Source organism: Lepidothrix coronata, unplaced genomic scaffold, assembly GCF_001604755.1.
Source record: "Lepidothrix coronata isolate B3197 unplaced genomic scaffold, Lepidothrix_coronata-1.0 Scaffold272, whole genome shotgun sequence".
NCBI classification, from domain to species: Eukaryota; Metazoa; Chordata; class Aves; order Passeriformes; family Pipridae; genus Lepidothrix; species Lepidothrix coronata.
The window spans coordinates 327,246-338,827 of NW_016690452.1; the positions used below are offsets into that span (position 1 = coordinate 327,246).

The following is an 11,582-nucleotide window of genomic DNA, read 5'->3' on the forward strand; positions in this document are numbered from 1 at the left end:
GAAGCGAGCGACACCATAGCAACGCAGGACGCTGAGCTGCACGCACGTTTATTGGCCGCCCCGCAGTCATGTGGCCACGCCGCGCTCCTCGAACAGGCGCTGCAGCGCCCCCTCCAGGGGCGCGCTGGTCCCGCGCAGCCCGGACACCACGAGTGCCGCCCACCGGAAGTACTCCTGCACGCGCTCCGCCGACCACCCTGCGGGAACACGACGTCACTTCCGGCTGGAGCTGCCCTGGCCCTGACCCCGGTACCGGGACAGACCCAGACATCACCACCCCACAGACACATCGGGACAAACCGAGACATCACCACACACACACTAGGACAGACCAAGACATTGAGCCAGCAGTGTGCCCAGGTGGCCAAGAAGGCCAATGGCATCCTGGCCTGTATCAAGGACAGTGTGGCCAACAGGTCCAGGGAAGTGATTCTTGCCCTGGACTCAATGGTGAGGCCACACCTTGAGTGCTGTGTCCAGCTCTGGGCCCCTCAGTTCAGGAAGGACATTGAGGGGCTGGAGCAGGTCCAGAGAAGAGCAACAAGCCTGGGGAAGGGACTGGAGCACAAGTCCTGTGAGGAGAGGCTGAGGGAGCTGGGGCTGTTCAGCCTGGAGAAGAGAAGGCTTGGGGGAGACCTCATCATTCTTTACAACTACCTGAAAGGAGGTTGTAGCCAGGTGGGGGTTGGTCTCTTCTCCCAGGCAGCTATCAGTAAGACAAGAGGGCTCGGTCTTAAGCTCTGCCAGGGGAGGTTTAGGTTGGATATTAGGAAGAAACTCTTTCCAGAGAGGGTGCTCAGCCATTGGAATGGGCTGCCCAGGGAAGTAGTGGATTCTCCATCCCTGGAGGTTTTTAGGATGAGACTGGATGTGGCACTTAGTGCCATGGTCTAGTAACCACAGCAGTAGTGGATCAAGGGTTGGACTTGATCTCAGAGATCCTTTCCAACCCGGCTGATTCTGTGATTCTATGACCACCACACACACACCCCGGGACAGACTGAGACATCACTACACACACACCCACACCGGGACACCGGCACACAACAGGACAGATGCTCCCCACACTGCCCCTGGCTGGAGCCACCCCAGGTCCGGGGTGACCTCGGCAGGTCTGTCCCTCTATGCAGGGCGCAGAACCAGCCCTGCCCCAGGCAGAGGAGCTGCCCTGGGCATGGCCGGGCCCTGCCACAGTACCTTGGGGGGTGCAGCGGTTCAGGTCCCGCAGGTTGTACAGCTTGTCTGCCAGCTGGACCAGCTTGGCACGGGGGCTGCAGCCGGGCGCCCGCTCCACTTGCAGCCGCTTGCGCTCCATCTTGGGCAGCATCTTGTCGTCTGTCACCTCCTCCACCACACGCCTCACATCCACCCCAAACCGCTCCTCGATCTCAGACAGCGTGGTGTCTGTGTCCTCCACCGTGTCATGCAGGAGGGCGGCCTGGGGCCAGGGAGGGTCAAGGGGGCCAGAGGGTCCAGGCCAGGCCCTGCTGCAGCAGTAGCAGGCAGGGGAGGGCATGGCCTTACCTGCAGCACCACGATGTCCGTCACACCAGCCTCGTGCGCCAGGATCCTGGCGACGCCTGCGGCCAGAGCAGAGAGCTGGGAACGGGCACGAGGGGGAAAAAGGGCAGCTCTGGGCCAGGACAGCCGCTCCCTGGGTTACACAGGGGCTGCACTGCACAGAGGGCAAGGAGGGGTCCCCAAGATCCACCCTGGGCACATCCTGAGGGGTGAATCCTTAGGCTGGGCAAGCAGGCAACTCCCGGAGGCTGGCACTGCCCCCAAGGGTCCCTCATCAGCTCCCATGGGCACCATCCACTGCAGGGCAACAGCGTGGGGGGAGCACCCACAGCAGAACACGTGGCTAGGGCAGGGGCTCAGGGACGTGGGATGGGAGAGGGGACACGGCTTTCCCCGGGCCGGGGTGAGGGGCTCCCGTGGGCGGGCGGCACTCAGGGGCAGGAGGGGTCCCGAGGATCCCTCCGGAGCAGGACGCGGTGCCGGGGGGTTCCGCACCAATGGGGTGGTTGATGAAGGGGGTGCCTTCGGGGTCCTTCCGCCGCTGCTCCTTGTGCTTCCTGGCCGCGAAGTCCGCGGCCTCCAGCAGCCGCGCCACGTCCGAGCCCATCCCCGGCAGCTCGGAGCCCATGCCCGACAGCTCGAATCCCGTCCCCGCCACCTCGCAGCCCGTGCCCGGCGCGGCGGAAGCGGCGCGATCGGAGGCGGGTCCCAACACCGTTTATTGCGCGCCGGGCCCCGGCCCGCCCCAGCCCCGCGGCAGTCGGTACAGCAGCGTCCCGTCGGGGGCGCGCACCTCGCGCTCGTGCCCCGGTGCCGCCGCGACGGCGCTCAGCGCCCGCCGGTCCTGCCGCAGGCGGCGGCGCGGCGAAGGGCAGCCGCGGCTCCGCAGCACTCGCCGCACCACGTCGGTGCTGACGCCGAACCCCTGGGCCAGGCGCTCCAGCGGCCACTCTTCGGGCAGCTCCTGCCGCAGGAACCTGCGGGCACGGGCACGGTCACCGGGGCGGTCGCCGGGAGCGGCGCGAACCTCCCATCCCCGCGCTCACCGCATCTGCTCCATCGCCTGCCAGGTCAGGACGCGCTCGGGGGCTCCGCGCCCCCCGCCCAGCTCCCGCCGCAGCCGCTCCATCCGCGCCGCCACCCGCCGCCGCCGCCCCCTGCGGGGGACACACATGAGCGCCCGGCCCGGCCCGGCCCGGCCCGGCCCGGCCCGGCCCCAGCCCAGCCGCCCCGCACCTCTCCGCCTCCTCCAGCGCCGGGTCCGGCGGCTCCGGGTCCCCGGGCCACGCCGCCGCCGCCCGCCGCGGGGTCCTGGCGAGGAGCGCGGCCGCCCGCAGCCCGGGCCGCAGCAGCGCCGCCATGACCGGGAACGGGCGGGGCCGGCGGGGGGCGGCCCCGGCGGGATCCACAGCGAGGTGGCCTGTGGCGGGCCCGGCTGCAGCCGCGGGGGCACAGCCAGGAGTGCGGGCACAGGCAGAGGTGAAGCTGCCCGGGGCGCGTGGCCAGACCCGGGCGGGGCCCAGGCTCCGGTCAGGGGGCTCCACAGCCGGCCCCGGGGCTGATGGGGATAGCCAACCTATCCAGCAGCCCTGGTTGTCCAGTGAGCACCCACAAGAGGAAGGCTGAGCCTTCGGCCACGTTACTTGTGCCTTTCATGCTGAAAGTGTGTGACACACTGGCACAGTGAGGCTCTGCCATGGTGTGAGGCACGTGTGTGCTGCACATGAGCGGCGGCGGAGGTGGCGGGGAGCTCCTGGACCACGGCACAGCTGAAGATGCCATCGTCTTTGACCTCCCCCGGGCTGGCTGGGGATGCTGGGGGACAGCTGCCTGCATGGGAGGACGACGGGCTGGCAGCATCACCTGGAACAGCACAGACAGATGTGGGTCTGTCTGCAGACCGGGCAGCTCTGTGGGTCAGCAGTCCCCACTGCCCTCCCCGGTGGGGCTTGGCCCTGGCAGCTCCCCCTCTGGCCCTGCTGCCCCAGCCTTATGGCTGCCAAGTGGGTGGAGCTGATGCTGGGAAGCAGAGCAGGGTTGGGTGAGGAGTGGTGGGACTGTGGGCAGGGAGCAGCATGGGCCTGTTGGGGGCCGTGCTATGTCACCATGTCCCCTCCGTACCCACTGCAACTAACGCACCCCTTCGACTGTCCCATCTGCTGTGCTTCCAACTCACTCTCTCCCATACATCGAGGCTTCTCACACTCCCTCCTCCCCATACATCAACCCTTGGTTCTGGGAATCCACCCGCATTCATCCCTGCCCCTGTGAACGGGATGCTGATGGCCTCCAGCAGAGACTTCCAGCGGTCATCAGTGCCCTGAGCAGAGCACAGCAGCCCCTCCGCAGGGTCCCAGCACCCCTGGCACCCTGAGCTTCATCCAGCCTGCCCACTCCTCCCACCCTGGTAAGGCCAGGAGTATCCATGGGAAGGTGATGTGTACTCACAGCCTTCAGCCTGTGTTCTGGCACCAGGGAGCTGCTGGTCTCTCAGCAGCAGCCCCTCGGGGTGGGTGACGGCTGCCCGTGCTGCCCGGCCCCGCAGCCAGCCCCCGCCCAGCACCCGGGAGCCCTCATGCCGCGTGTGGTATGGGACACTCCGGCCTCGAACACAGAGGGTGTCCACGTCATCGGGGGCTGGGCCCAGCGTGTCCGGCTGCAGGGCCTCGGCTCTGACCCAGTGTCCCGAGGCATGAGCTGGACCTCCCAGGACTGAGATGACCATCATTAAGTCATGGGTGTCCTGGTTCCCAAGGGCATCCCATGGAAACTGCAGCTGGAAGGAGGGAAGGCAAGTGGCCATGGCTTAGCTCTGGAGGCCTTGGCAGGAGATGGGAAGAAAAAGTCTTTTCTAGTTGTGTACAGGTGTTCACTAAAGCATCCCCCTGCACGCTGTCCCCAGGTACACCCCCACAACCATCCCAGACTCACATCATCCCAGGAGCACAGCAGCTGATCTGCCGGCAGTGGAGCCAGGACCCCCATCCTGCCCCACACACTCAGTGCCCTATTCACTCCTCACCATCCTCCTGCCTTGGCTGTGGGTGGATCTGGGTGACCCTGTTACCTGGCTCCGGAGGGTGCAGGATCCCTGGCTGTCAGCTGTGGGGAGCAGCCGAGAGAGCTGGTTGGTGATGCCCAGGTCTCGGATCAGCTTCTCACGCTGCAGCAGAGCATTCACTCTCCTCTTCTCCTCGTGTTCCACAATGTCCTGGGGCTGCATGGAGTCATACTGCACGTGCTGCACCTCGGCAGAGAAACACCTGAGCTACAGCAAAGCTGAACCTGGGATAACGCACAGGTGAGACAAAGCCATGGGCTGCTCCAACCCTGGGGAGAGTCACAGACTTGGGGTGGGATGGAGATCCTAGTGGTGGGATGGAGATCCTAGTGGGAGCCACAACAGGAAAGGACAACACTGGTGCTTGCAAGTGCTGCCCACCACAAGCTGTCAATTTTCTGGACTTCATACAGGGAGTCAAACCTGGAATTTCTGCTCCATGGGAGCATCCATGGCCCAGCATGGCTCCCAGAGCCATGTCACTGCCTTGGAGAGCCCATGGACAATGCTGACACCGAGATACCTTTCTATCCCATGTCTTGGTGCTTCTGTGAGTGAGGTGGGTTGTAGAAGCTGTGCTTTTATTCTGGATCCTCTCTGTTTTCTTCTTCCTGGTGGCAGCTTCCAGCTTTTCATTTTTCAGGCGAATCTCCTCCAGCTGCTGCCTGCCACAGAACAGCAGAGTCGCTCACTGCTCAGTCAGAGCCACAACAGTGAAAGGCTGTAGGGCAGCCTTTGACCTGAAGACATTTACAAAGTTCTGTCTAAACAGCCCATAAATAGAAGTGTGCCAAGAGATAGGCCAGGGATGCTTGTAAAGAGACTTTTAAAAAGAGAAATGGGCTTAGATTAGGCTGTGCCTAACAGAAGGGAGTGGGACATTTGGGACATGGTTTCTCCAGGGTCCAAAAGTCAATGGAGCACTGCCCTTGCCTCTCTGGGGTCCATCCAAAAGGAACTGCTTTGCTGTGGTGCCACAGCATGTGCAGGCTCCTTCCCTTCCCCTCCTGCTCTCCCCACTTGCTAACACCTGCCAAGCAGCAGAGTGGCTCCCCAGGAGGGCTCAGGAGCGAGTGGTGTCCATACCCCCCGCGAGGAGAGGGTTTCCACAGGAGCAGTGTACCTGGCATGCTCCTCTCGTGCCTTGGAGGCTGCTGTTTCCTGGAAGAGGGACCTGCCCTGGTGGAAGAAGGGCTCGTATTTCTCTGTGCCAGGTGCTGGGTAGATGCGCCGGAAGCCGCCCAGGTGCTCATTCTCGTAGGTCTCGGCCTGTGCCAGCCAGGCAGCCTGGCTGCTCTCCTGCTCCCTGCGCCTGCAGCCGGAGGGAGGACAGGGAGCTGCGACAGGGAGCTCCGGGGCAGGCAGAGCACAGGGCTGACTGGCTTGGTGTTTCCCAGGGTTATCCCAGGACTCCATATGGAAACAGCAGCTGGAGAGAGTCCCCGCTTTGCCTGCAAGGCAGCAGGCTCACTAAACACTGGCCTTGTGAAAGGGCATGCAGAGGAGGGGGGAAACCCTCAACCCTGGAAAGGAATCCTGCTCTGGAGAAGGGTCCATGCCCTCAGCTGCTCCTGGTCCCTGAGGCAGGGCTGTGGTCCCTCCTGTAAGCATCCCTGCCAGCCCAGGGACGCTGGCCCTGCCTGTCTGCACCGAGGGATGTGACAAGCAGGTGCTGCTCAATGGGGATGTCTCTGTTGGGGCACAGAGCACTAGGTGTCACAAATGTCTTGGTACCCAGAGAGGAGCCCTTAGCTCTTCCTTCCAGGATGCAGATGGCTTGGGAGAGCTCAGAGGCTGCACAGTGCCATGGGGTCTGGGAGCTTCACCTGCCAGCCCTGGCATTATCCTGCTCTGCCATGCCCTGTCTCTCCTCACTGGAGACATGTAGCACTGAGGCAAACAGCAATACCTGGACTCACGGAGAGTCTGGGTCTGGTTGGCCTGAAGGAGCCGCTCCTTTACCCGCCGCTTGTCTTCCTCCAGCACCTTCCTTCTGTCACAGGCGTGCACATTGATCAGGTTGAAGGTGTCACACAGAAGGGCATCCTTCACCTCACGGTCTAGCTGAGAGTCTGTGCAGAAGCTGGGAGAGTGGTTCACCTGCCGAGACAAGCAAGTAACCTAACCTGGCACCCCAGCTCCCAGCCCATGGCCCCGGCCGCCCCCCACACTATCCATGGATGCTCTTCTCTATGTCAGTGAGAGGAAGCAGGAGGCCACACACAGCACTCTGTCCCTGCAGTGTGGTGCCTACTGTGCCACAGGTCACCCAGATCCCATCCCACAGGCTGCAAGTAGAGGGCAGCTGTCACAAACTCAGGGTGCTCTTACAGGAAAAGGGGTCCTAAGGTTTGGGAAATTCCCTGCTGTTAGAGGGTGTGCAGGAAACTGGTTGTCTTGGATCCCACTCACAGCAGGGTGCTTGGCTTCACAGCCTGGTTAATTCTGTGAGTGAGGTGGCCCTTTTGAATCAAACGAGTCCTGTTCATCCCAGCCCCCCTGTCCTGAGGCCTTTCCCAGGTTTTAGTTGTCTGCTCCTCCCTCACCTCCAGCAGCCACGGCTTCAGCCTTCTGTCCAGCAAAATGTCAAAGCCCAGGATCTCGAAGCAGGCGCAGCCGGCAGCGTGGTTGGGGAAGCAGCTCTGGTAGTGGTGCTTCACCACAGGGTGAGCCGAAATCAGTGTCTTTATGACAATGTCATCAATATCTGCCCAGAGCTTTGTTGTGTCGTAGCTGTGCTCTGCCATCCAGGTGTTCAGGGTGGACAGCTTCCTGCATGGGGACAGGAGGTGGTAAGGGCTGAGCTGTGCCACCCCAGGAAAGATGAGGTAAACCAGAGTCCCACAGCGTTCCTGTGGTGCCTGGACATGCCAGTACCTCTTGCTGCCCATTGTGTCATCCTGGACGAAGTTCTCATTGTGCTTGTTGATTGCATAATTGGTCAGATGCATGCAGATGTCACCCTAGCAGGAAACCAGGAGAGACATTCATTCACTCTGAACCACGCAGCGAGAACAGAAACAGCCCCACCAGACAATCCCAGGTCCTTCTTTTCCGCCTGATGCATGGGCAGAGCAGGAATGGTGTGGAATGGAGCACGCTCCTCAGGGCCAGGAGCAGTAGGTGATGGCCAGAGGCACCGGGGGGCTCTGGCCTGCAGGTTTTCAACACCTGCTAGGGTGAGACCCCAAGAAACCAGATCTGAGTTTATTGTTGACCCAGTTTTGAACATGAGGTTGGAGACCTTCCAATGTTCCTTCAATGCAAAACAACTCTATGATTTTGTAGTAATGTCAGTAAACAGCCCAAATGTGAGGCTAGATCTGGGGGTAGATCTATTTCAGACCTTCCTGAAATACCTCCTGTGAGGAGAACAAGGAAGGGGTACAGAGGGAGAACAGGAAAGCAGCAAGCTGGGATCCCTGCAGCCCCCAACCTTTTCGAGGCCTGGAATGCCCCTAGGACAAGTTAGGGATTGACACCTACAGATACTATGTGAGGTTTTTTGAAACATCCGTTTTTTTACCAGGTTTCTGCTGCTGCGATCGATGTACCTCATGGTGGCAAACCGGGCCAGGCCCTCCTTGTAGAGAAAAACCCTCAGCGGGTCACAGGATGTGACCAGCACATAGATACGCATGTCAAACTTGAAGCCATCAATGAGGAAGGGCTGTGAGGAAAGTCAGGAGCAAGGGTGAGATCAGGAACTGCCCCATCTGCCTGTGCTGCTCTTTGGCAGCAGAGGAGGGGGGAGAGCTTTGGCTGTGCCCCTGCTGTGCCACAGCCACCCCCAGCAGACCCGGGGAGACATGGGAAGGATGTGGGATTCTGGCAGAACGAGGAGGCTGGAATCCTCCCCTGGTGTTCCAGGACTCTCCCGATACCTCAGAGATGTACTGCTGACAGATCATGCGCTCCCCGTGCTTGATCTCCTCCGGGTGGTGAGTTATGAAGATCCCTTTTCCTTGGCAGCTGTTGTCGGGCTTGCAGATGAATGTTCTGTTTTTCCTCATGGATCTGTAGGCATGGAAATCTCCATAGCTGTGCAAGGAAGGGGTGATGGTCACCAGCTGCAAAAAATACCCTCTGAACTCTAACAGCTAGGTACTGAAACCATTGCACTGTGGGCCAGTAGAAATCAAATGTCCAATAGAACCTCCATTCCTGATCTACAAGAGTCACAGATTGGTCCCTGTGTGACCTGACTCAGCTCTCCCAGTCCCACCTTTTCCTTGTACACATCTGCACCTGTACCAGGAGGTCCGTGGCAGAAGTCACCACGATACTGTGCCGGAGCCAGTAAGATTTGGACTCTGGTGCCCAGAGGGAGCAGGCGAGCAGGCTACCCCTCCCAGTGTGAGCCCGTCCCGGTGGCGCTGTCCCACACTACTCACTCGGCTGGCAGGCACCACGTGCGGGGGAAGATGTTGTACTCCTCGGGGAAGAGCCGGAGCATGCGGTTCAGGTTGCGAGCCAGCAGGTCCTTACGGCAGAGCTCAATCATGCCTGGGAAGTGGTTGATTTTCTGAAAGAGGGGCAGAAAAAGCCAGATCAGCAGAGGCCCCGCACGGATGCATCCTCCCGGCCCTGCGGAGAACCGGCAGCAGAGCAGGCAGGAGGCTGGGCCTGCAGCTGCCTTGAACTGCTGCTGAGGGGCAAGACTGCACTACAGCTGCTCTATCTGAGCGTCACCAGTGATTTATCTGCTCCATCTCAGCCCTGGAGCTCTCCCTGCCCGGAGCACCACAGAAACCATTTGTCATCCCAGCCCATTTATTTCACAGCACGTTACAGGGCTGGCAGTGCTCCCACTCCCACTGCAGCTGCTGAGTTGTCCTGAGGCACTGACCACAGACACGGCACAAGGAAAGGTGCGGAGCCGAGGCACAGATGAGTAACAGGCACTGCTTTGGATGCCTCTGTTCCACTCTGCCATATGCTATTCCATCAACAGTCCCCATGTTATCCTCCTCCCTGAGAAATTCCTGCTGGACAGCCCATTTGTTTACCTGGAACCGCTTCATTTCCATGAGGCGCTCCAGAGACACCGAGCTGTCTGTCCAGCACACTGTCCACTCCTCGTTCTCTCCCGCTTCCTTCAGCCCGCAGTGCTGCGCCGCCCGCCGCACTGTGCCAAGGCAAGCGGTGACAGGGGCAGGCAGGGGAGCCACAGTGACTGACAAAACCCCAAAATAACCAGGGACAGGACGTGGAACAAACCTCTCCGGGCTGCACTTCTCTCAGAAGTACAAGGTATTGGCGGGACCCTTTGGGAGGTGTCAGGAACACCAGCTTTACCTGGCCTACCCCCCAGCCTCTGGCTGAAGATGTTCTGGGTGCTCTCAGCCCTCTAATTCCACCTGCCTTGGGGTGCCAGGGCCACTTGACAGCAGGGTTGAACCTGCTACGGGTTTGATACTTCACAGGCAGGTACAAGTCTTAGGAAAGTGTGACTTTAATCTCCAAATCCAAGGTCTTTTGGCAGCAGAAGACAGCTCTGGGGCAAAGGGTCTCTGTTGGGATGGTTCATGTTAGTGCCAGGTCTGAATTTGGCCCTCGCAGGGCTGGGGAGGTGATGGAGGTCTGTGCACACCAAGACACCTTAGCAAAGTGGCTTAATAACACCCCCCAAGGGCCAGGAGTTTGTTCTTTTAAGATCCAGCTTGTGCAGGAAAGAAAAGCGGGACAGGGGAGGGGAACCAGCTCCTTGGAGTCACTGGGGATGGATGGCACAGGGGGAGGTTCAAGGTATGGATCCTGACTGTTCCACCACCAGCTTTACCTGAAACAGTTGAGAGCCCTTAGGTCCTGTTCCCGAGCCCAGGTACCCCCTTGCACTGTACCTGACTGAACCCTTCTCGCCCACTTTAGCAGACACCTGGCAAACACAGGTGTGGGGGGATGTTGAGGGCTTATGCTGCTGTTACACATTTTAAACCAGGAGAAACCTCAGTCCAAAGTGTGACAAACTCCCCACTACCACAGGGGCCCAGTCACTGGGCACCAGTAAATAAAACAGTGAGAACTGGATGCCAACAGTGCTCCTGGCTGCACAGGCACCCACAGAGCCTGCAGGGGTGGGCTGGGCCCCTCAGGGACCCCACAGGGACCCTGCAGCCCCTCAGACTTACCGCTTTCGTACCTGCAGCCACTCAGGTTGATGGAGGGGACACTGCAATTGAGAGAGATGAGAAGACAGGGGCTCAGCGAGGGAGTGGGCACGGGATGGAGGGGGGACACAGCCCGATCCCTCACACAGACGCAGCACAGCAGTCAGGTCTGACCGGGTACAGCTCTGAGGAGATGGGGCACAGGGGTCCCGGGCACGGGGCCGTGCCTGGGTGCATCACATGGGAGATCGTTGGGGCAGTTTCAGGGGAACTGTTTATTGTGGGTCCCCGGACAAGCTCCCGGAGGCTGGGGGCGGCGGGCCCCGGCAGGGCAGTGCCCGCGGGGAGCAGCGGGGCCGGGCTACCCCGGGACCGAGCACGACTGAGGCAGCGGGAGGCGCCCCGGGGTGGGGCTGGAAGGGCTCTCCCCGGGCCCTGCCGGGGGTCTGCGGCCCAGCACTCGCCTGCGCTTCCTCCGCGTCTCGGGGCCGACGGGGGCACCGGAACGGTCCGGAGGGACCGCGGCGGCGGCTGCCTCCTCCTCGCCCGGTGGGGTTTCAGGGGCGGCCTCCTCGCCCGGTGGGGTTCCCGAGGGCGGTCCCGGTCCCGGCCCCCCCCCGCCACCGCCCGCCGCCATCGCGCCACTCCCAGGGCCGCCGCGTTCCCATGGCGACAAGGCTATAGAGACGCGGGCGGTGCCAGCCAGAGCGGCCCCGCTGAGGGCACGTGACTGTCAGTTCCGCAGTCCTCCGCCGCGCAGCGGCCCCTGGCGGGCGGCACCAGGAACCGCGCCGGTGCCACCAGCCCTGCAGCAGCTGTGCCGGTGCCATCAGCTCTCCAGCAGCCGTGCCCGTTCCTGTCCCAGTCTCGGTCCCGGTGCCATCAGCTCT

At 61.5% G+C, this 11,582-nt stretch overlaps 3 protein-coding genes across 3 annotated transcripts; all 3 read right to left on the reverse strand.

Annotated features, from left to right (window-relative positions):
• Positions 1 to 66: 66 nt before the first annotated feature.
• On the reverse strand, positions 67 to 2,190 carry HDDC3 (HD domain containing 3). The gene is made up of 4 exons (XM_017836163.1): positions 2,017 to 2,190; positions 1,525 to 1,580; positions 1,198 to 1,438; positions 67 to 197 (listed from the first exon to the last, which is right to left on the reverse strand). The coding sequence occupies exons 1-4, from the start codon at positions 2,147 to 2,149 to the stop codon at positions 67 to 69; spliced, it is 561 nt and encodes a 186-aa protein (XP_017691652.1). The 5' UTR covers positions 2,150 to 2,190.
• A 49-nt stretch (positions 2,191 to 2,239) lies between these two features.
• NGRN (neugrin, neurite outgrowth associated) lies at positions 2,240 to 2,882 on the reverse strand. The gene is made up of 3 exons (XM_017836164.1): positions 2,758 to 2,882; positions 2,568 to 2,678; positions 2,240 to 2,498 (listed from the first exon to the last, which is right to left on the reverse strand). Exons 1-3 carry the CDS (start codon positions 2,880 to 2,882, stop codon positions 2,240 to 2,242), a joined length of 495 nt encoding a protein of 164 aa, XP_017691653.1.
• A 99-nt stretch (positions 2,883 to 2,981) lies between these two features.
• TTLL6 (tubulin tyrosine ligase like 6) lies at positions 2,982 to 11,329 on the reverse strand. The gene is made up of 14 exons (XM_017836166.1): positions 11,157 to 11,329; positions 10,714 to 10,754; positions 9,592 to 9,710; positions 8,977 to 9,107; positions 8,467 to 8,623; positions 8,109 to 8,252; positions 7,460 to 7,545; positions 7,129 to 7,354; positions 6,492 to 6,682; positions 5,706 to 5,894; positions 5,106 to 5,247; positions 4,589 to 4,768; positions 3,970 to 4,297; positions 2,982 to 3,384 (listed from the first exon to the last, which is right to left on the reverse strand). The coding sequence occupies exons 1-14, from the start codon at positions 11,327 to 11,329 to the stop codon at positions 3,161 to 3,163; spliced, it is 2,331 nt and encodes a 776-aa protein (XP_017691655.1). The 3' UTR covers positions 2,982 to 3,160.
• Between the last annotated feature and the right edge of the window lie 253 nt (positions 11,330 to 11,582).